The sequence below is a fragment of the Carassius gibelio genome, chromosome A3 (genome assembly GCF_023724105.1).
Source record: "Carassius gibelio isolate Cgi1373 ecotype wild population from Czech Republic chromosome A3, carGib1.2-hapl.c, whole genome shotgun sequence".
Taxonomy (NCBI): Eukaryota; Metazoa; Chordata; class Actinopteri; order Cypriniformes; family Cyprinidae; genus Carassius; species Carassius gibelio.
The window spans coordinates 28,143,633-28,168,770 of record NC_068373.1 but is presented as its reverse complement, the minus strand read 5'-3'; the positions used below and the strand labels follow the sequence as shown (position 1 = coordinate 28,168,770).

Here is a 25,138-nt window from a genome sequence, read left to right as displayed (position 1 = left end):
GATATGACAAAGATTAGATACAATACAAACTGTATACAAGCACCATGCACATAAAATGCAAAAACTTAAATAGGAAAAGCTGATTTGTGAGCACAGCAATCACGCTTATTTTCTGAAACCAAAATAAAACTGAACACCTCAAAAAATAAATAAATAAATAAATAAATAAATAAATAAATAAATAAATATATATATATATATATATATATATATATATATATATATATATATATATATATATATATATATATATATATATATATATATATATATACATACATACAATGTACATGTACAGTTTATATATATATATATATATATATATACACACACACACACACACACACACACACACATATATATATATATACAGTATATAAATATATTTACTGTGTATATGTATTGAAAAATTCACTATTAATATTTAATTTGACATAGTGAGGTGGATGAACAACTAGTTTTGAGCTCTATTTTGACATTGGCATTTAGAGGTGGTAGAGAAATAATGTACTAAATATACATTAGAATATTTATGACTATGTGAACAGTGCTTGTCTATATATAAGACTCCACAGGCCTCTATAATATTCAGAACTTTCAATCTAAGTCAGTAGGGTTTTTCTTCAGCTGTTTTAGAAAAGTAATAGCACCTAATTTCTAAAAGCACGTTACATTTTCCATGAGAAGTCACTGACCCCAATGTTGAGTTTGATGTTGGAGCCGTCCTCTGAGATCATCGTGCCGCTGTCAGTGAAATCAGTCACGTCCGTCATGCCACTGATGCTGCTGGAGTCGTCCATGGTCCAGTCATGTGACCGCCGTTCATGCTGGTACTGCAGAGCAGGAAGCTGGATGGCCTGAATATCCAGACTGGAGTCCACGAGCTTCCCGACCCTGAGAGTTTGAGTTACATAAAAGATGACACATACATGAGGATCTGCATGAAAGAAAGTGGCAGTTTCTTTCTGAAGGGATAGCACTGTAACTGTCAATCTGCACCCCATCTTACATCTAATGGCCATTTAAAGTAGGACAGAAGGTTTCAGACTACACTTGAGCTCCCTAAAACCATTACCAAAAATGTTCTGGAGATGAAAAAAATGAATGACACTAGAGACTGAGCACGTTTCTGCAGGGTGAGTTTTCAGAGCAGAGATCTGTCATTTAGTCCTGCAAAATCATACTTCTCAGTTCCCTGAAAGGTTGAGAAGTCATTTTTTTGAAAGAATCAGTTCTTTTGAGTCACTAAAGTGCTCCCAGAAGACCTCTTTTCTGAAAGAGCATTTCAAATCTAGTGTAATTTTAGATTGGGCACGGTCACAGTTAAAATCTTTCTCAGGGAACATACCGTTTACTTTGCTTACTGAAATAACACTGAAAAAAAAAAAGATGATGAACGAGAATGAGAGATACCTTGGAAACTAACTGAAGTTTGTTGAAGTGACAAAATTTAAATGTAAATTGAAAAATAAAAATAAAATCTAATTATTATTAAATACTATTAAAGCATAGTATAACAGTATAGTAATAGTATTAATAATACAGCTCAGAAAAAATAAAAATAAGTGGAAACAGGTGGGAAAATCAGCACACAATATCATTATTTGTGGTCAAGTACCTGAGAAAAACCTCCTCCATGGTGGTGACAGACGCCCCGTAGCTGGCGATGCCCAGCTCGTCTCGATTCATCTCCAGCTCAGCAAACAGCAGCTCAAACCTGCAGAGAAACACCAGATCTGAGAGAGCAGGACAAACTCAAACCTGCTCCAACTACTGAGCATGAAAAGAAATCATGTGCGCAAAAATCCTTCCATGTTTATTCTTCGTCCGTTTTACCAGAAAAAAAGAATGAAGATTATTCTAATGTCACTTAAATATTGTATCCAGTAAATTGAAGATCAAAATTAGAGAACAATCTATTAATACTAGATTTGTGTCAGAAATCATACTATTATAGTTTATGTTTATATTTTTAAATAAAATAAGCCTGCATTTTTTATTATACGTTTTATTTTAGTATTTGATGCATTTTATTTCAGTTGTTTATTCTAGCAATTTTTTTTATATAGTTTTATTTTTAGTTAACACAACCCTGATCCCATTAAAATATTTTGTAAGCTTTGAGGAACATGTATATAATGATATATATATAAATATATATATATATATACATATATAAAAATGATATGATTTTACTTCTGAGATGAACCATTTCTTTTAAGAATGCTTTTAGGGTGTTTGTCTCTCACTGACGGTGGTTTAGAGAGTCGGGGACGAGAAACACACGTGTCTGATGAACACAGCAGACCTTGTTTCGAAACCTTCACTAAAAAACAGATCGATGGGTAAATTTAGTCCGTCTGTTGCTACGGCAGCTAACAACAGCCAGACCAAAGAACCAAGAATAAAGTCTCATGTGCTTCATAAGAGCTTGTTCAATCAAGGATATTGATTAAAGGCAATGACGATGATACCTTTGCGTTCCTCTCAACCAAGTCTAATATGTAACCTAAGTGTTCGCAGTATACAAACACCTATATGCACTGAATAACTAGGCAACTTTTGCCAAAATGTGATGCATACAATCAGAGAACATTGCTGGAAATACATTTTTATATATATATATATATATATATATATATATATATATATATATATATATATATATGAAATAATATCAATACGCCACTCGATGCATTAAACATGCAACATAATCAGGTAATGTTGCTTTCAACTGTCTGGAATGCACTGCATAGCACATATAGTATCACTATTTTAATGCAGTATTTAGCAGACATGTAAAGTTGGTGTTGTCTTACCGGCTGGTGCTCTCTTTGGGCAGTATGTACGAGAGTTCAGCGCCTGCACTGCTCTCGAGAGTGGCATCGGGAACATACATGTGCACTAGACGGGTGATCTCTGACACATTACAAAACGCGTCTTTTACTATAACCATGTGGTAACCAGCACCTGTAGAAATAAAAGATATGTCCTTACTGGAGCCAGCACTAGTAATTACTTTTATAATTGATATCATCCACATCATTCACTTTAAAATATTACTTTCTGCTCCTCTCGTGATCTTGGGGCTCTCTCACCGTATTTGTTCTTGAGGAAGAGCGGCGAGCCGCAGCATTGTAGCTCTCCGCTGGCCATGATGGCGATCCGATCTCCCAGCAGGTCGGCCTCGTCCATGAAGTGTGTGGTCAGCAGGATGGTGCGGCCGTGCTTCTCGCCCTGCAGCAGGTCCCAGATGGCCCGGCGGGCAGAGGGGTCCATTCCTGAGGTGGGCTCGTCCAACATCACCACCTACAGGGAAATAAACGAAATCACATGGGCTGCGTTAGCATTAGAGTGGCTTTTATGTACTGATGGAAAACCAGTTTACAATTCTTTATCTCACTGATACAACTGGTATAGGCATGCTAATAAGCACAAACTAACCCGGACCAACATGGAAATATAATGCAACATAAAAAACATCTGCTAAACATAAAATGAACCGTGGAAATACAAAGTTCTGCCTGACCTTTGAGTCTCCAATTAAAGCAATGCCGATGGAAAGCTTCCTCTTCATCCCACCAGAGAGGGTTTTGGTTCGTGCATGGTGCTTATCCTCCAAATTCAGGATCCGCAGGACACGGTCCACCTCATCAGGGATCTTTTCACGAGGATAACCTTTCAGCTGAAGAGAAGAAACAAGATATGTAAAGATCAATCCCAAAGCTGAATACAGTGCAACAGTCGGTTTCTTAAGCATTACTGCCATTGTTTTCTAACGATAACTTGTAAAACTTTAAAAAGAAAGACATTCTGTGAGCTACGAGCGAACTAAAAAAGGTTACATAATTTACTAGGTGTTTAGACAAAATGTTCATTGCTCAAGTCTTTAAAAAAATATTTTAAATCTAAATTCGTAAAGACTTGTTATTGGAATCTCTTGAATGATTGATTCAATGGCAAATACTTCGGCAATTGTCATCACCTCCTGGAGGAAGAGTATAAGCATCACAATACAAACACCTGTTTAGATACGTTTGTTTTGAACGCAACTGTAGAGAATAAGCGTTTATACCTAAACTTTAAACTTTTATCCCAGTACTTCTGTTAATTAAATGTCTGTAACACAGAAATAATGATGTGGTTGAAAAGACTTTTTGTGTTGCTCTTTCTGGATCAGCAGCGGCATGAATGATTCATTAACATGGGCAGCGACAAAACCACTCCACTGACACAAAATTATCTTCTTTTTAGCAGCAACTTACGACCCCCTTAATTAAAAAAAAAAGCCCATATAGGACAATTAATCAGAAAAATAGATAAGGTATATGATCGCAGAGTTGTATACTTGATCTGCATCTACCTGTGTGTAGAAGAGCAGGTGCTCTCGGACGGTGAGGTTGTCGAAGAGCACGTCATGCTGCGGACACAGGCCCAAGCTCCGGCGGATCAGAGCCATATCCTGACATATGTCGTAACCATTAATGTACGCACGACCACTGCTGGGCGGGAAAAGGCCTGAGAATGAAAGGACAAAGAGAGTTTGAATGATGGAAAGAAGTGATCAACTCTGCCTGACCTCCATTAGCACTGTTTACTGTTACAGCTGAATCAATGGTGTAGACAGTTTAAGAATATAATTCATAATCAGTTAACATTCAGTGTTGTTAAGGTACTTTCAAACTTGCTTCAAGCTAATCATAAGTTTGTTTGTTTGTTTATTAAGTTTTTTACGCAATGTTAGCATCATGGCTATTTACATGGCAAACAGGTTCAGTATCATCCATAAGATTTACATTATATAAAACATTTCAACTTAACATAAGATAGACAATCTAAAATACATTTAGGTGGTACATTTTCAAATATTCCATGCAAGCATGTTTCTTAATAAAAGCGTTTTCTAGCAGCATCATAAAAATTGCAATTCAACAAAATATGCTTGATAGTCAAAGGAACTTTACATGAAAGACATAAAGGAGGAACTTTGCCTATTAATAAAACCCATGGGTGAGTCTTAGCTAATCATAAGTTCAGGGTAAATTAAAACTACACAGTCCCATGATATTAGCTGCTAACAAAGAATAGCTAAACTGTCTTTTTAGTGTTGTGAAATTATTTTCAAAATGGCTACAAGCGACTGATACTTTTAGTATAGTTAGATAAGCTGCTACTTTGAAAAAGTACATAAAATAAGCTGCTAACATGAAGTGGCTAAAACTAAAATGAAAATATTCCAGTTATCAGATTATATTCAATAAACTAGCTAATTTTATTTGGCAAAACATTGACACGTATAAGTATACAACAGCTAATTCATGAACTCACTGAATCATAAACATAGCGGTAATAGCAGTATTTGACATTTATTCAACTATAAAACAGATGATAAACTATGCCTAGCTACACGTTCCAAGAACACAACGTGGATACGATTCAAATGAACCAAGTAAATCATTTATCGAACCAGATCATAAAAAATGTATCACATTTCCTAAAGCAATTTGAGAGGAACAGCCACACTATTTCATACATAAAACTACATAGCTGTGTTCATTACCAGTCAGCATTGACAGTGTGGTGGTCTTGCCCGCACCGTTGTGACCCAGCAGGACAGTGATCTGGCCTTCAAACATGTTGAGAGTTAAATCCCTCACCGCCTCCTTGGTCTTATTGCCCACTTTGAACACCTGCGTCAGAACAATTCACATGTTCACATTCTCCAACAGCTTCTACATGTCTCCGTCACACTGCCCTTACACACACACACACACACACACACACACAGAGAGAGTCTACCATCTGTCCCCTATGAATCTAATATTATTAAAGCAATATAGCTGCAAGCAGCGATTATCAGAGTTCAAGCGCTTTAAGCACAAAAAAAGACAATACATATTATTTAGCAAGCCTGTAACCACCTAAATCAATGATTTAAAAAAAGCATTTGGGGAGAAACCATGTAATATAAATTAAAAATATAAACATTAAAGAAACAAGCCCAAAAAAGCCATGGTTTACAGTAATTTATAACAGCGAAGGAGCATTTTTCTTTGCTTCAAGATTTTTTACGATTATGGCTGTTGCTGTGGCGTCAGCTGTGGTGCGTTTAGGCTTTTGGGTATATTTAGACAGGCCCCTTTTCAAAACGACCCCATTATAGCTACCCAAAGGGTAAAGTTAAAATTTCTTTTGATAATTATTAACATAGAGAGTTATGTAAGTAGAAGGTAGAGAATTGTACTGCAGCGGGTTTTTGTCAGAGATTGAGCAAAAAACCTAGGACTAGTTCGCAACAGTAGTTATTTTTTAACATATTTCAATTTTTTTAACAAACGATGTGATTGACAGCAGTGGATGTAGAGGCAAAGTTGTTCAGAATGAGGAAGTCTATCCTCTGATAAGAATATTGTGTGTCTGTGTGAAGAAGCACGCAATATACAAAGATTTACACCCTTGAAAACATTTCTTTCAAGTTTTGTGCCAATATACCTCCATTATCCTTGTCTAATAGGTGCTCAAACTTCTTAGGCCAATGGCCTAAAAACACAGCGTGTCTGATGATACCTTTGCCAAATGTTTGATCTTGACCCCCGAGTCCAGTCCAGCTGGCTCCTCTTCAAAGTATTCACCCTTCGACACCTTCTCGGCCTCCTCCTCGTCCTCCTTCTCCTTCAGCAGGCTCACACGAGGGCTGCTGCACCAGTATGAGGGCTGAGAGCAGATGAGGAGATGAAATATTAGATAAACGCATTCATAACATCACACCATTACTAAATGTTCCCTATTGGTTTCATGATTAAGAACTGCTAAACATTCATATTTTCTCTCTCATAAAATGTAACTTAATGCAAAGGCCCATTCACGCTAAGAACGATAATTATAAGATAATGAAAACTATATTAGTGTTCACACCAAAGATGGATTCTGGCTGGCAGTCAATGTTTTTATCATTCATCAGCTGGAAACAAATATTCTGTAAGTGATTCCAATGATATAATTGCATTGTATCTTTATCATTATAGCTGTGGTGCAGATTCTGACCTTCTCTTAAATTTAGAACGATTTGTTAAAATTGTATCTTTATAGTTAACGTTAAATTCCTGATCGTGTGTTTTCCCACTAACCCATTTCCCATGTTTACATGAGTTTACTGGTGTAATTCGGAGGTTTCTGTAAATCATTTGTTTATATGTAAGTTTAAAGAGCCAGTAAGATGAAAATTCTAAGCTTCCTATAACTGTTTATAAGTCCTGTACATTAGGTTTAAATCCATCCAAGGTTAAAAAACATTGTCATTTTGTCAAAATATCATTTTAAAATTACCTCAATTCTCAGAGATCCCCAAACGGTTCGCACGAAGCTGTTCAAAAGATTCAGTTTCCTTAAACCCCACCTTTCAGTAGCATACTGTGTTCTGATTGGTCAACTAACATAGTCAGGTTTGATTGGTTGTTCTGCACACACCTTCATGGTAAACAATGCGTTAGCATCTGTTTGGGGTGAATTTGTCTTATTCCTCTCACCGCAAAGCAAACAGTAAAATAAAAAACTTGAACAGTCTCGCTGCTTTTTCTTCTGTGTGCGTATTCAAGCCGCGCGTTTCAGTCTGAATCTGAATAGCGCGTTCAGCGCGGGGGCTTGGTCACATTAGATATAATGAAGGGAGACGTGAAAAATGGACATCGCGTTGTTTTCATATGGATTACTTTATCACCGAATATCTGTTTTCGGCAGCACTTGTTTAGTTTTAAAGTAGACATGTCAAGCTTTCTATAGATATCTCTCTCATGTCTCTTCGTTGAGTATTCACGGAGTTACACTTTATTTTAATGACGTGTTTGTAAAAGAAGGTCAGCGCAGAGAAAGGCTGCAGACAGCACACATACTGATAAGACGCTCGGGAGAAAACAGACACATAACTTCATAATCATACTTCGCGTTGTGATTCGCAGATGCTTGTTGGTCTAAATAAAGTTGGTAATGAACCCTCTTTTATGGCCAAACGCTTTGAAAATCCCGCTGTACTCACTGAGATTAGAAAAGCAGTCATCAGTAAAATGTTGTGAACACAACAAAAGGGATTTGTTGTACTGCTCTGGTATTGTGGTAAAAATGAATTTTAGCCATTGGTTCTTCTGATCTTCATTCTTTGGCAGTGAAAATAAAACAAACTTGCCTTTACAATTAAAAACACACTCTCCTCGACATGATGCTATCACACCAACCAGAGCGTCTGTGTGTGGGGTGGGGCAGGTCAGAGTTCCGTTTCTCCCAAGACGGTAGGCTGAGATTATTATGCAAAGTGCTCCTAGTGACGTACATAGAGATGGGCAAAAGATTTGAAATCTATAACGACTCGTTTCAGCGATTCAGAGTCAACTCCTTACTTTAGAAGCCAATAACTTTATAAATCGTGTACTTTTTGATTTAATTACTTTGCACATTGTTTACACTGATGGACAGCTACATCATACACTGTAATACAGGTAATTTTTGATTTCCCATCTGTGTAGCTCTTTAATACTGCAACGAAAACAATTAAAAACTATTGAAAAAATTAAGCCGTTTCTGCTGTGAATTATAGTGACCAACCTGAACCAGCTGTGAGCAACATTGTGCAGAGTCACATTAAAAATAACTGGATTTCACAGAAACATGTTGAAAACTTGTAAATGTGACTGCACCATAAATGTTTGAAGTTACATAAAACATGAGTCTAAGGGATTTTTTTAACCTGTTTTATTAAAATTGCATATTTGCATTGCTGAAAAAACATGCTTAAGACAGCCTAAGCTGGTCTGCATGTCTTGATTTGTTTAAGATTAGCCTAGCTAGTTTTCAGCCGACTTGAAAGTGCCTAAAACTTCTCTAACTCCCCCACCCCCACACACGGTCAACAACAAAATTAAACTTTTCCAGTTGTTCGTGTTTTACAGGATAAGATTTTTTTTTTCTATTAATCTGTTGAAATACTAACATTTATAAAAATGCCTATGACTTTTCAAGGTCTAGAAATCACACTTTTAAATAAGACTTCCTCATATACCCACATTTTTCTAGACAGTATGCAAAATAATAAAATTAAATTATTAATAGAAAATATTTATATTATTTTAATGCTTGTTTTGCCTTAATTTAAATCATGTTAAGAGCTGGTTGATACATACCAGAAAGCCAGCTTAGGCTGGTTTAAGATGTTCATTTCAGGATACTCAGACAACATTTAATGCAATTTATCAAGTCCACAGAAAAAACTGAGTCAGAGTTACAGCCAAAGGTCAAAACCTTAACAATGAACAATAGACAGTAATAGTGACGTTTGCCTTAGTATCTTTTTAGTGTTGTTTTCTAAGTAACTAATTACGTAGAAAATTCCTGTAAACCTATAAATCTGTGAAAAGATTTACAGATAAGCTCAAAAATCAGGTCATTCATTACGCCGGTTTATGAAGGCATTTGTGCATTAACATGTTAGACATCCACTGAGTCAAAGGCGTGACCCACTGTTTCACATCACTTTCACTCTGATGGGGTCTCTACTGTCGCCCCGTTGATAACCCTGTCTGCAAACACAAGCACTGACGCAGCGGCTGTCCAACATATACAATAGCTCTGCGCAAATCACACCAGTTCTTCATCACCTCCCTCTTCACACCCCTCACAGTAAATCCTGTACGTCAGGAGATAAGGCCGCGCATGCACTTCCTAGCCGTCTCAATGACATAAGAGTGGTTTTCCTGTCGAGACCAAATGCTTCCTGTCTTTCAGGAGCCTGTCGGTCAGGAAAGACACTCAAGTTGGGCTTGTGCTGGATCGACTCTCTTGCTCTTTAAAGAGTTCCCACGAGTGAACCGCTGATCTCTGAGACAAGCACACGAGGCCAAAATAATGCTATTCTGGCCATGGTTTCACAAGAACACTAATCCATGTGATGTGCACGAGGAAGCTTGAGGATTGAGGAAATAATCACTCAAACTAAACACTGTCATGGTACAAAACACTGAGCATTGTTTCATTTTTAAATGGGGGATTCATGAAACATTCTGCTATTATCTTCTTATTTTCTAAGAATAAAGTAAAGAATATTTTGCATTGCACAAAACCGATTTTTTTCTTATGATCGCTCTTTGAGCTCAAAAATTATGTTTTTAAAAATCCCACATAGCATTCCAACATAACACTAGTGACACACAGTGATTACTAGGAATGTGCATGTGAGTTCATAGAGATTATATAAATGATACATGATCTGCCTTTTTGCTTACGCTTTTTCTTTGCTTAAATCTTTCCAGTTTATCTGAAATTTTACCCTGGTTTTCAGTGCAGCCCGAAAATATGAAAATACACATGATGTGCATGTAGACAATACGTACCAGGATGAAGAAGTACCAGGGACGAGGGACTCCATATTCTCCCGGAAACACGGCTTCCACGTACCAGGTGACCAGAGCGTACAGCACAGAGTCCAGCAGCAGCAGACCCAGCACTTGAGCCAGAGAGAAGTCATCGTCCACCGTCACCGGCTCAAACAGGTTATGCCACTGGATGCCCGTCCCTGCGGACACACAGGACACGAGCGTCAGGACACAGCGAGATTAGAGCAGCAGCAGGCTCAGGTTCAGTCGGACCCCTGACCTTTGCCCTCGAACATGCCGATCAGCTGGGCTCCCATGGCCATGGCCACGTTTGAGATGAGGCATGCGGAGACTTTCTGGGCGTGCGACAGCAGATCATAGCGAGGCCACAGGAAGACGTACGGCAGGTAGCTCAGGAAGTAGATGAAGCCGCCGGCTGCTGCCGCCACATTCGCTACAGGAGAGAAAGAAAACTAACTGAAACATTTGCTTAGAAATCTATGAAAACATCACAAGAACAAGTCATCTGCATTGCAAAATCAAAAGAAAGAAGTTATATTTTGCTTTAAGATCTTTAACATTGTGTCACTGGTTTTAATATCAAGTGCAGGGACATCTGTGTTTTCATATTTCCAACTATGTACGATGGTGATTCTCTATATAAAAGAACTGTGATTTAATAATTCATGCTGATTTAAATAAAGGCAACAAAACAAATTTGACACTTATTTTAAATTATTTTTATTTGATAAATAAAATATTTGTTTATAATAAATCTAATCTTTCTTTTCATTTTCATTATTTTTCATAATATTTTAATGGGAATTTAGAGAATAATGTATGACTCAGGAAAAACTGTGTTTTTGTATTTCCCATTATTAAAAATGGTTATTCTCTGAATAATAATACTGTAATTTAATAATTAGGGGAAAATAGGTTATATATATATATATATATATATATATATATATATATATATATATATATATATATATATATATATATATATATATATATATATATATATATATATATATACAATTTATAAATAATTTAAACTTTAAATAATATTTATTTTTATGTTTTATTTTAATTTTAAAACAATTCAAATAACATTTCATTATTTTCTCCACATTATATCAATGAGATTTGGGAAGAAGTGTATTAAAGTCTGATTCTTTCACAGGGAGAGAAAATAAAGTCGCAATTGTAAAAGAAAGAAACAAGCAAACAAAAAGATAAAATGATGTTATTATTTGAACATAAATATATTATTTATTGAAAATGAATGATCCCTGGGTAAATGTGACCCGACCTGCACTCTCCCCAGCGTGAGGTTCAGTGTGAGAGACTCGGTGACGGATGTGTGACGTGAACGAGTGAGTGAGTTTCCATTATGAGCTCCAGATTCAAACCCTGCACTCATTCACACACAGCCTTGAGCTACATCCCCCAGACCCTCAAACAGCCACAAAAGAGCCAATGAGAGAAAAGAGCAGTGAAAAGAGACCCACCGCTGCTCATCAAATGGAAGAAAATGACACATTGGGCTATTTTTACATTCACATCTCAGAGGGACGCAGAGAAGAACCTCTTTACACTCAACAATATGTCATTTGGGCTTTGAATGGACCGGACCGGTGGAGCAGGACATGATGATTAAGATCAATATTCAGCCTTTCTAAACCCAAGAGCTCCAGTCTCTTTTGAATAACATGCATCACATTTATCAGTGGTCTAAAACCACAAGAATAAATAATACATGTTATTATAATGAAACAAGATCCTGCAAAGAACATGCACAGGCCATAAAACAAGACTTTCTATATAGCTTAAAGAAATGAAACATTTTAGGATTATTAAGAGTTTTTGCATTGTTTTGCATCTTTGATGGAAAAAAAAAAAGAGGTGAAATTGTAATTAAATTGTTGAATTTTTATATTGTTGTACTGGTTTTAGTTTAAAATATATATATATATGTGTGTGTGTGTGTGTGTGTGTGTGTGTGTGTGTGTGTGTATATATATATATATATATACACATACACACATACACACACATATATATTTATATACATATATAAATATATACATATATACATATATACATATATATATATATATATATATATATATATATATATATATACACGCATATATATTTATATTTATATATATATATATATATATATATATATATATATATATATATATATATATATATATATATTAAATTAATAAGGTATATAAACACATTTTCAGAAATGGTTGGACTGAAGCTGAAGCATGAACCATACGAATAGATAAATCTACCATATTTAACATATTAGTGTCAACCAAAGCATTAGCCTCGAGTCCAAACAAGCAAACATTTCTCTTAAAAGCAGTGTGTCAGCTGATTTTTTTACACAGGACAACATATGATTACTACATCTCTGCCTGAAAGTGCTTTTTTCAGCAATACAGACATGCACTGCCTCATTTTCCTCCTACACATGATGCTACGTGTCAGAATTTAATGCCCTTCAAAACTGCCCTTTAAAAGGGTTCTCCCTCGTTTGATGATTTATTAATGCTTCAGCATATTTGTGCTTTTTTATTCAATGCAATTTACTGAAAAACCCCTTCACGCAAAAAGAAAACATTAAACGTGTTGTGCCAGGTTTTAAAATGCAGGAATGTGAACAAGTTTGGAGAGTAAGAGCAGAAGGAATGCTATTTTTGTGAACAGAAGCTAAAGTTTTGTCCGGTTCTTCAAATGCGAAAAAAAAATCAATCATCATTTTGTCTTTTATGCATGAAAAAAAATGGGGAAAAAAGATTTTCTTACTCAGTATTTTTGACTTGTTTTTCAGTGTAAATATCTATACATGCTTAAATCAAGATTAATTTATTTGAGCTGCAAAATAACTTAAAATACCAAGAAGTACAAAAAAAAGTATAAATATTAAGTGAGTTTATACTTTAAAAAAGGACAAATGAAGTAAGAAAAATAAACTTAATTTAAAGGAAAACAGTATATTTTCTTCTTGTTTAAACCATAAATTCGCATTATTTTAATTGTTTTATATATATATATATATATATATATATATATATATATATATATATATATATATATATATATATATATATATATATATATATAATAGTTTTTTTTGTCATTTTGCTTGATTTGTTTTTATTTTTAAATATCTGTATTAGAAATTAAGACAAAAATATTACATTAGAAAAACAAATTTCAGTCACCATCAACTTATATTGTATGGAAATGATCAGCTTAGAAACGTCGTGATTTTTGCATATTTTTCACAACATGTGGTCGAGTAAATGAGGAGTGAGTAGCTTTAACTCAAGCCCGTTCTCAGATCAGTGTAGTTTCCATAATGAGTCACTTGTGAACATGAATCAGAAGTACACCAATGATTTCCCATTCTTTCCTCCCATCAGGATGAAGAGTTAAAGCGTGATGAATCAGAATGTGATGAAAGCAGCATCTTATTATTAACTCATCTGAGGGCCGCGCTCACAAGCACCAATCAAACACAACACAGTCCAGCCGCGACTCAGGCTTTCACTCACTAAAACATTTCAATAACTGCAACCTGAACATTTGCACTCAGCTGGTTACCTGCTTTCACACACCGTTTGTAGTAATCCCTGGTTTTTGTTTGGCAGAGAAAAGAAACCTAGACAAAGGAGAGCTGATTTTTGAGAGTTGAGTTTAAAATCCTGCACATATGCCTTCATTTCTTTGGTCACCTCAGCTTTCTCTGTGTTGTTTGTGACGAGGCTGTGTTTTAATAAAGCGCTGTATATACAGTCGGGGTCCTTCAGAGAAGAGAGTGTAGTGACCTGTGCTGAAAAGAGAGATCACACTTTCACAGAGCAGAGATGGAGAAGTCACCTCTGGAGAAGAAGGTGCTGATCATGAAGCTGAAGTTAATGGTGGACACAGCAAACACCAGCAGGAAGACAAACACCAGCGTGGGGTCACTGTAGCTCAACACCGCTCCGTTAGGACTCACCTGACGAGAAAACAACACAGTGTGGATCATCTCAGATGGGAAGCTTAAAGAAAAAGTACAAATATGTTTGGGATGATTTTCATTGTACTCCATGATTCTGATTCTTCAGAGAATAACAGTTATTGCACTCCCTCAGTTACAATATGGTGTAGAGAAATTTATTTATTTAAATGGAAATATAAAAAACAGTTTTTGCTGTTGGGAAAATTTTTTTTTTTGGATTCTAAGAATTGTATCTTTTTTTTTTAATTCAAGCTTTATAAATTTGAATGGGACATGTACTTATTTTATTAATTATTCTATACTTATTTCAAACAATTATTCTTTATTTTAATAAACATTTTTTTATATGTGTGTGTGTATAAGCAGTTTTATACATACAATAATTTGTGTTATTTAACATTTATAATTTTCATAATAATATTTTATAGAAAATGTAATAATTTGAACAATGAATTTTATTAATAATATACACACACGTATCCATATATCTTACATAATTTATAGCATTTAAAATTTATAATTACAGAAATTTTATGTTAATGTTTACTATAAAAATATATGAATTAGTCTATTTATTATTGTGAATTATTTTATATAAATATTTAAAAACATTATATATTAAAATATTATTTTTGCTATTATGGAAATTGTATTTGCTTTTTTGGCTTTGGAAAATTGTATTATGACCAAATTGCATTGAAATACATTCAAAACACTAATTTAATTTTAACATGCAAATAACTAATCAATTTATAGTATTGAGTGTTATTTTTAAGTTTTATAGAAGTATTTATTTGAAATATACAAATACATATTTTATATAATAATCATTATTCAAAAAAAAATCTTAATTTGTTTCATTTATAGACAGTATTATAAATACCATATTAAATGGTATTTAATGTTTAGAGTTAAGGAAATTGTATATGTTAATGTTTACAGGGGAAAAGAGAGAGAGAGACTGTATCCTAAAATAATATCTTTCAAAAAAAAAAAAATAAAAAAAAAATTTTATTTTTTATTAAAGCAATACTCTAAATGCATACTCTACCTTTAGCTAAAAGTTCTCATGTAAACAAACATATGCATCTACAACATCTATATCGGAGGAAAATGTAAATGAACTAAACTTTAACTGTGTTTGTGCAACAAGTGAAACTTGTTCTGAATAAAAACTGGTTCTCAGTTCTCAAGTAAGATAAAAAAAAACCTTGCACAGACATGCAAACAGTGCAGTGGTATTTCTAGCAGCACAAAGCACTTAACAAGTGTTTACCTTGACGCAGATAAGCACGGTGACAAAGAATACAGAGATGGAGAGGAAGAGGAAAAACATGAGGAACCAGGCGCTCCAGTGCAACCAGCTGCTGAGACCCATCATGCGCATGTACTCCTGCAACACACACACACACACACAGGGCTGCAGTGAAGCTTTCTCACATCTAGATCAACAGAACCCATGTGCACTCTCTCTACCTTCAGTTTCCTCTCCTTCTCCTGCACCACAGCGCGAACGATGTTCAGAGACGTGTAGGTGAAGCTGAGCACCAGCAGCAGAGGCAGCTGGTTCTGGATGGCCAGGATGAAGACGTCGTAGATGAATGCTGGGTAAGGGAAGCGAGCCAGCAGCACTTGGGCTCTCTGGAGGAGCGCCGCCGCCGCCGTGCTGTTGTAGGCCTTCATGATGGCCCGGTCCACCGCGTGCTGCACATGCAGGAAGCCCTCGCGGAAATATCCTGTCCAGACACACGCAGTTCTCATTAGACTCCTCTGAGGGTTTCAATGAATCCGATGGGTTCTCTACAAACACACGCTGAAATTGAGAGCATTTGTGGTTTAATGTTGGATACTGCGCATATTACCGCATCAGTCTAAAAATACGTCATGATGAAGAAAAAAACATACGAGTCGTACTGGACTATAAGTCGCATTTATTTAGAACCAATAGAAAACATTACCGTCTCCAGCCGCCAGAGGGCGCTCTATGCTGCTTAGTGTAGGCTACAGGAGCATTGATCAGCATAGAGCGCCCTCTCGCGGCTGGAGACGGTAATGTTTTCTATTGGTTCATTTCTCTCGGTTCATGTCAAATTAATTTTGATAAATAAGTCGCATCTGACTATAAGTCGCAGGACCAGCCAAATAATGAAAAAAAGTGCGACTTATAGTCCGGAAAACACGGTAATTTCCACTTATCCTGCTTGCGCTTTAAAAACACAAAAGTCTGGCTTACAGTGAGCTAAATGCAGTGCAAGTGAAAGAGGACATTTGTAACCCTTACGATCTCGCAGTTTCTATAGTAAAGCCAGTAAAAATGTGTGTGGTATAACTTGATTTTAGCCTCACAGCTTCCCATGGCTTTTCAAACCACGATGACCCTTGAAGATCGAAACGCTCGCTGTGCTGTCTGCGCACTTGCGGTAGAAAGCAACTCTATGTAATTAAACGCAGATGAAAGAACGGTGAGGCGTGAAGAGTCGTGCAAGAGAAGATCAAGATGTCATTTGTAGCACCGCAACAAAAATAAAGGATAACCGCCCTTAAAGTTCAGAGCTGATGCTAACGCAGCGCTCGAGATTAATAACAAACTCCCTGCAAGATTTCATTAAGGTTTTATTAAGGTTTCATTAAGGTTTATCTCATCTGCTGATGGTAACTGACAGCAAAAGGTCATCAAGGAAGAAAATCAACTACTAATTTGCATGTTGATGGATGTTTTTTGATTAAAGAGATTTTTAACGAACTGACACTAGCGCTAAAAACTGTAGTTTTGTGGCTATTAGCTTTAACAGCATCTATATTCGAATGCATAGAAGTTCAACTTTAAGCACATGTGAATTAGCAGACTTAGGCCTCGTTTACGCTGTCAGTTAAATGTGACCCAATTCAGATTTTTTTTTTAGATCAGATCTATTCTATGACAGTGTAAAAAGGGGGGGGGAATGCATGCATTTGGATATTTGAGATCAGTTTCAGGTCTCAATGATACGTGATCTGATTGAAGAAACAAACTGAGGAAATTCTCCGCAAATGTTCATTTTTGTTTGAACTACTCATTTAACTTGAAATTCGTGGCTAGCAGGTTGCTTCCGCTGGGTTCATTTCCCACAATGCATTGGTGCGGACTGACCTGGCGTGCCCCCGTCGGGCTCGTGTTGTTCCCTGGGCCCGGGCAGCTGGAACAGCGGGAACAGACTGAGCGTGTGCCAGTCCAGATCACTGTTGGGGTTGAACTCAAACTTCTCGCGCGCCGGGGCGTTTCTGGGGCTGTACGTGAAGCGCAGATGATAGCTGACCTGCCACACATCACATCAAAGCTTGATCAGCAAATGATCTCTGACATCTCGTGTGTCACAGGGTCAAACCCCGAAGTAACACGTAACGGTTATCATCATGAAACAAAGTAAATAGACAAGTCACACTAAAACTGACAAGACTGCACATTATTTCATTCAAAATCTAAAGAAAATGGAGGAAGTGATTTTACATAAGCAAATCTAATCCCAGTTTTAGGATGGTTCGAGTTTTTAGCAGTTCATTTCCACCACTTCTAATTACTGTAGTAAAAAAGAGAGAGAGAGGATGTAAAAAATACTGATGCAAATTAAACAATTTGTCTTTTAATAATTTTAAAACCGAAGTAAAGCAGGGGAGCGCTGTGCAGAAATAAAAATCCCTAAAATCCCGGCCGGTTCCGAGACTCAACCCATGACCTTTGGCCTTATTTCATTACGGTTTTAATATTACTATTAGTTAATAGCATAGAATTTAAATATCATAAATCAAATATAAATATTTGATTTGATTTGAATAATAATTTTTAATTGTTTATTTACATTTTTTTGATACCTTAGTGAAATACATGATTTATTTTTATTTTTATGAGACGCGTCCACATAATGGTTTAAATTCATTAGCATGCAATTTTACAGCTTGAAATACAATTATTATTATTATTAGTGTAGTAGTATTACTTAATAAAAAATATATTTCACTGTAAAATAAAGAAATCAAGTGTTTAATAATAACAATTATTATAACGATTACTACTATCACTAAATACAAATGTTAGAAATAATAAATATTCCTTTCATAATGTTTCAAGTATTTAATAATATTATTATAATCTTACAGAGTTATTTCTGTAATACTAACATTAGTAAACAGTGTGGGATTTATGATGTTTTGGGCAAAAAATGTGTTAATATGTAAATAATTAGCTTAATTTTCTTTATGACAAATAATTGTATTTAATAATGTATAATGTTTAATAATGTCATATATATTTAATTATATTTACTTGATAATTAAAATATCAATTTAAATAATAATTTGATTATATTTTGATTTGATATTGTTTTCTGTGATAATGTTTTGAGTTGATGCTGGAGTGTAATGCACAAGCGTTTCTTCGCAGAGCTCCGAGTGTTATGTATGCAGCTGCTCAGGTTGGTCTGGGCTAACAGGACGGGGGTGATGGGGAATGCTAATTGGTTCAGGCGCTGGTCTGTCCGGTTGGTCACATCTCACCTGCAGAGGAAGCGGCTCGTCTTCGTGTGTGAACTGGTGCTCGAACACAATAGCTGCCAAGATCTTGCCTGACTTTGGGTCCGTTTTCACAAACTCCTCCAACTGCTGCTCAGTTTCAAAGCCACGTACTGCAGAACAAGAGCAAGACAGAGTTACTCTTACTACAGCTTTCATTTAATCAATACAACACGTGCATTAAACAATGCTTTTATTATTATTATTATTATTATTATTATTATTATTATTAAAGTGCCCCTATTATGGCTCTTTGATAACTATATTTCATGCAGTGTGTAATGCAGCTTTATGCGAATGTAAAACGTCTGCAATGTAATAAAGCTGAAAAGTGCATCATACATAAAGTTACTGTCTCTCTAAAGAAAGAGTTGACTCTGAAGTGCTTAAACGAGTCGTTTGAATCCCACTTCCCAAGTTAACACATTTGCATAATGCCTGCATGCGTTTTTAACCCTTCAAACGCTGTAGCTCGTGTGGATAACACAATGTCAAGAAGACGCTGAGCTCTGCGCTGTGAAAGTAACTTTCTTTCAAAGGACGATGCTGTGAAGAATCAGTGGTTAAAATGCATCTTTACTAGGTCCCCTCAGGGCAACCGCACACAACACATTAGCATCATGGCAGCAACGAAAGGAAAATCATTCATATCGTTACTTGCAATAAATTCAGAAGCCAGAAAGTTTGAGGAGTAAACTGATAAAAACAGATGAACTGATGAGAAATGTAACCATTTTAACAATCATACAAAAGCTTTAAAACAGCTGTGTGGACACAGGCTCACTGTTTGACCTTTAAAAGAATTGATTTTAGGATTTCTCAGCCTACTGGAAACATGTTAATGATATCATGATGGCTGCTAGGGACGTTTTCAAGAGAAAATAATGTTAAAAGTAAAAGCTAATGAGGGAATTCAGCCAGGTCTCGACTGGGATTCACCAACTAAATCCAATTACACACACACACACACACACACACACAAACATGCTTTTGACCCCAATAAGTGTGCAGCTTTAAAGCAATATTTGACCAGACAATATAAAGGCTGCTGTTATTTACGCACCCTTGTGTTCATATAAACCCACACTCTTGTTTATTTCCATGCAACAAAAAGTGAAATGTTTTCAAGAAGCATTCCATTCTTCGGATTTTATATGGTACTTGTTATTGTCGCTTTACTGTTCTTCATTGTTTCACAAAACAACACAGCATGAGGGTGAATAAATAATGAGACCTTTCATCAGATCTGGGTCAAATGCTCGTCTGACATGTAACTGGTCTCTCAAGGCTTTATTGTGAGTTCCTGCATCGGTTGAGCCGGTTAAACTGGCTCAGAGAGAGCAACACCTGTGGTTCGTCCTGTCCTGAACTGACATCAACACACTGGAGGATCAACAAGAAAATCCAGCAAGCATCTGTGTCTATGTAAACACAACAGCGAGAGATAAGAACAATAAATGAGCAATAAAGCCACTTTTGAAGTCCTGCTGAAACGGACTGTAGTGTCTATGTCTGCAATAGAGAACCAGTTCTAGCTCTGAACCATTCTGGTTTTGAATCACGACAAAATAAATAAATAAATAAATAAATACCAAAAATATCAATCGGTTCTGTTGGTGATAGCATTGTTGTTAACCACCAAAAAAAAAAAAAAAATTATAATAATAATAAATAAAATACCAAAAATATCAATCGGTTCTGTTGGTGATAGTATTGTTGTTAACCACCAAAAAAAATGTTTTTATAATAATAATAATAAATAAAATACCAAAAATATCAATCGGTTCTGTTGGTGATGGTATTATTACTATTAAAAAAATTAAAAAATTAAAAAAATCAGTCGGTTCTGTTAGTGACAGGTTTGTTATTATTAACTACCGAATAAATACAAAAAATATCAGTTTGTTCTGTTAGTGGCAGTGTTTAGTGATTAATGTTATCTAAAACTATTAAAAGAATGTCCGTTAATTATAATAAAGCTCAAATAAAACACAATTTAAATATTAGATGAAAAATTGAAAATAAAAACAACAAATAATCACTAAAATTCAAAAACAGATAAATTGAAGCTAAATAAAAAAAAATGAAAGAACTAATAAAAACGGCAACAATCACTAAAACAAATTTACTTGTTTAAATGTAGAAAAAGAAAAATTTAAATATAACAAAAAAAAAATAAACTCAAGATATTATTAAACACAATAATAGTATAAATAAATCCTAAAATAACACTGATTAGTGATTTTGAGAGTTCTGCATCTTTCCCTTTTAAAATACTAGAAATATCTATTTGTGAGTTTGCAGTCTGAGCTGCAAAATATTCTTAAGACAAACAGATACAATAACACAATAACAATCACACAGTGTGATGCATGTCGCTCACGAACAAATGAACCGATTCTTCAAATGACTCACTGAATCAGAACCTCATTTATCCTCGAGCCATTGCTTTCGTCATGAAATTAACCGCTACTTAAAGCTCAGTTGTTTCAGATAAATTATATGTTTGTCTGAGCTTAAAGTGTCTAATTCCCTGACATTCATTTCATCAGTGCCGCAGCAGACTCTTTTAAAGCAGACTATTCGGTCAGAGATCATTTGTGAATATCACACAGCACTTTAACACCATCAAGCTGTTCATTTTACAGTCAAAGTTGAGGCATCAGATGATGGATCTCCTCGCTCAGAGCGACAAGAGGAAGCAAAAAGGGTCCGGCGTGAGTCACATGATCAGGACGCAGCCCAGAGATTCGTTTATTATGTGACTCACCACCTGCATATTTCCCTGCAGGCCTTCATGACAGCCCATAAACACAAGCACCAGGACAATTCAAGGGTCGGACAGAGGCAGTTCTGTGAAGTCACCACGCTTTTCATGACAAAACCTCAATATATACTGCAAACTCACACATATTGTAGAGCAGGACAGTTATACTAAAGCTAGGATCACACACTTCTGGACCAGTGAACTTGAATCACTTATCTAGACATGCATGATTGCAGGATAGACATGTAATATCAATAAAAAGAGTTATTGTACTCATGAGGTGCAATTTATAGAGGTTGAGTATGACAACATTATAGGAATATTCGTTTGGTCTTTTCCAAAGTTTTTACAAATTTTACTTTGGTCTTTTCCAAAGTTTTTACAAATTTTACTTTAAGGTTTTCCTTTCATTCATAATTTCTGGAGCTATATCTATACAAATAAATATTTTACAAATATTGCTTATTTTTAATTAAACTTTAGAAATTTCCATAACTTTTTAAAATTATATCCATATTAATAAGTTGCCCATGAAATATGAAAATCCCAAAGGTGTAGACAATTTACTGCATAAGCTTGCTATATATATGTATTATTTACACTGTCAATGACTCAAATGACATATATATATATAGTATGTCATTTGAGTCATTGACAGTGTAAATAATACACAATAACAATAATAATAATAATAAAAGATATTTAACATTAAATCAATTAACATTAATATTTATTTTAAATAGAACATTTTTGTTTTTTGCCATTTGTTGACAGCATAAATATATATAAAAACATTTATGAAAATTTTTATTTTAATATATATAAAATGACCTTCTATTAGCAGAATTTTCATTTAACCAATTCATTACATACAGTATATTTTCTATATATTTTTTATAGTATTTTTTTTTACAATATTACTGAACTAATACTAGTATTAGCCATTTCATATTTCCACGTTTCCTATGGAGTCATTTTTATTTTTATTTATTTTTTAATCATTTGATTGAGCGTATGGAGAGAGTTGGTAACATCATCAGCCAGTGACTGAAGTCAAACCAGATGCAGTAGCTGCTGTATTCATGAACACACTCGTACTCTTCAGAGCACAGAGCTGAAGCCCTCACCGGTCCTGATGCAGCCGTGCAGACTCTGCTGCACGTCCTCGGTGATCCGCCGCACCACGCTGGCGTTCGCAGGCACGTAGGCCAGCTGCAGGTCCGGGCGACACAGTGTGGACGGCAGGTAGCTCAACGAGAAGCTGCCATACTGCGTGGCATTGGGGTAGTTGATGAAGGACACCTTCTGTCGCAGGACGATCAGGATAGCAGAGAAGAGCAGCGGCAGAGCGATCTCCACCAGCGTGACCAGGATCTGACGCCTCTGCAGGACGAGAGAACAGAAGAAGAGTGGACTGACAGCTACATACACATTTGAATAAGATAATGGTCACTTAAAGTTAGAAAACACTGAAAAATACCTTTAAAGTAATGTAACCCGCTTAAAAAAATTATTTAATAATAAATTAAATAACAAAATAAATTAAAATAGGGCAACCACCAAGCCATAGCTCTCATGTGTTTAGTGCACTTTTATGAATACACTTCCATGATTTAGATTGTTACAATGAAACAATATTTTTTATTTATATTAAATTAAAATAATAAAAAGTAACATTTCATTTACATTAAAACTAATTGTTTGTGGTGGAACTGATGATTTTTACAGTCATGATACAAGGTTAGCTACATTTTATGAATACAATTCAATACTTACAAAAATAAAAATAAAATATAAGTATAACAAAAATATTTATCAAAGTAAAATAAAACAAAATTAAATGAAGTAAAATATAATAAAGTGTGTGTATATATATATATGTGTGTGTGTGTGTAAAGTAAAATGTTATATATTACTATATACAAATATAAATATATATATTACTGACCCCAAACAGTAGTGTTTTTCGGTGCCTTTTAAATTTTTACATTTTAGGTAGTAAAAAAAAAAAAAAACACCAAAATACAAAGTAAAATATAATTAACAAATAAATAAATTTTTGAAAGATAAAAAAAAGAAAAAAAGAATTTTGGACACCATTACATCATGACACACAACAAATGATGATGATCAGCTTCAAAGCACAAGCTTCCTGTTTGTGTCGACAGGTGAATGAGTCATATTCATGTTGCTAATCTAGAGCAGGATCCCACACAGCACCTGAGGCTTGATCTAGATCGATGAGGAACTGTAGACTCTGAACTGGGTCAGAAAGACAGCGCTGTGTGCCATCATGAGGCTTGCCTTGGCTTTCCTACTGGAGCCCTAACAGCCCTCCATCAGGAGCGAAGAGTGACGCTCAACTGACTTTAGAAAGTGGACTTCTGATAGACTTCACCTGCACACGGTCGCACACAAGACGGCGAGTGTGCAGAGAACGGTAATGAGAGTGAAAAACACATGCAAACAGAGCTTCTCTTGTCTTGTGTTCATGAAAGAGAGACACACATCTAATCTAAATATGGGAAGCAACACCGAAGTCATTTCATACAGCCACGTTGAATTCGACTCCACACCTTTGTTTCGCTTGTGCACTTTTATCCGCTGCAAACCAGTTGAAACATTTCCTTGTTTGCTTAAGATGGTAAAAGAGATCAGATTCTGCGTCTTGCTGTTTGAAGGCGAGATGGACAACATTTAAACTAAAACATCTAGTTTCTTCAACTAAAACATTTAGTCTTTATAGACTTATTCTGACAGTTTTCAGACTACACACAGTCTAATGGGCTTTTCACACTTTAAATCGTTGAGTAAGTCATTTTTCGTCATCTTTTTGGATTATCTTGTTCCATATTTCACATTGTTCATATTTTGCCCTAAAAGACTGATCACATTCTCATCTGCATACTTACAAGGTTAATGAACATTGAGTGACCGAGCAGAACAAGCCGTTCGTCTTACTTCTTCTGAAATCTGCTAAAAATACTGAATCACACCCCAGTGTGGATGTTTGTGACCGTCCAAATCATGAATGTTTCATGAGGCTACAGTCTGAAGGAAGTGTATAATGTGGTTGCCTGAATCTAAACGACACATTTGACATTTCAGCGCTGCATTATTTCACACACTATACCTCTGGCGGCGTAATTTGTGGCCTGTATAACCCAGGGCTTTATGAAGGTAAATTCAGGACATGGTTAAGACCTTTTAGAGACCGACTAAAGAAAATTAAAGGAATAAATTCAAGGGAACAGAGTAAGTTCATAAAAACACAATAAGTCCAAAAAAGCTTTCTAGCTGCAAGAATCCTAAACAAGATGAGACAAGAAGTCTTGTTTTTCAGAGAAACTTATCGAAGTGATTTAAGGATGAAAAACAAGACCGAGGAAGATATAGATTTTTCTATATAGAAATGCATGGAGCATTTAATGCCATGAC

The 25,138-nt window shown here is 35.3% G+C and overlaps 1 protein-coding gene across 1 annotated transcript in view; it reads right to left on the bottom strand.

Moving 5' to 3' along the window:
- Positions 1-25,138, bottom strand: part of LOC127955670 (phospholipid-transporting ATPase ABCA3-like) — a 39,789-nt gene that overhangs the window by 12,434 nt on the left and 2,217 nt on the right. The window contains exons 3-18 of the mRNA XM_052553478.1: positions 22,828-23,083; positions 18,919-19,046; positions 17,519-17,684; positions 15,865-16,124; positions 15,665-15,781; positions 14,265-14,385; positions 10,639-10,812; positions 10,377-10,558; positions 6,568-6,714; positions 5,561-5,690; positions 4,364-4,518; positions 3,530-3,685; positions 3,099-3,309; positions 2,820-2,970; positions 1,619-1,717; positions 696-894 (exon numbers count right to left, since the gene is read on the bottom strand). Coding sequence (XP_052409438.1) covers positions 696-894; positions 1,619-1,717; positions 2,820-2,970; positions 3,099-3,309; positions 3,530-3,685; positions 4,364-4,518; positions 5,561-5,690; positions 6,568-6,714; positions 10,377-10,558; positions 10,639-10,812; positions 14,265-14,385; positions 15,665-15,781; positions 15,865-16,124; positions 17,519-17,684; positions 18,919-19,046; positions 22,828-23,083 — 2,652 coding nt within the window. The remainder of the gene's footprint in view (positions 1-695; positions 895-1,618; positions 1,718-2,819; positions 2,971-3,098; positions 3,310-3,529; positions 3,686-4,363; positions 4,519-5,560; positions 5,691-6,567; positions 6,715-10,376; positions 10,559-10,638; positions 10,813-14,264; positions 14,386-15,664; positions 15,782-15,864; positions 16,125-17,518; positions 17,685-18,918; positions 19,047-22,827; positions 23,084-25,138) is intronic.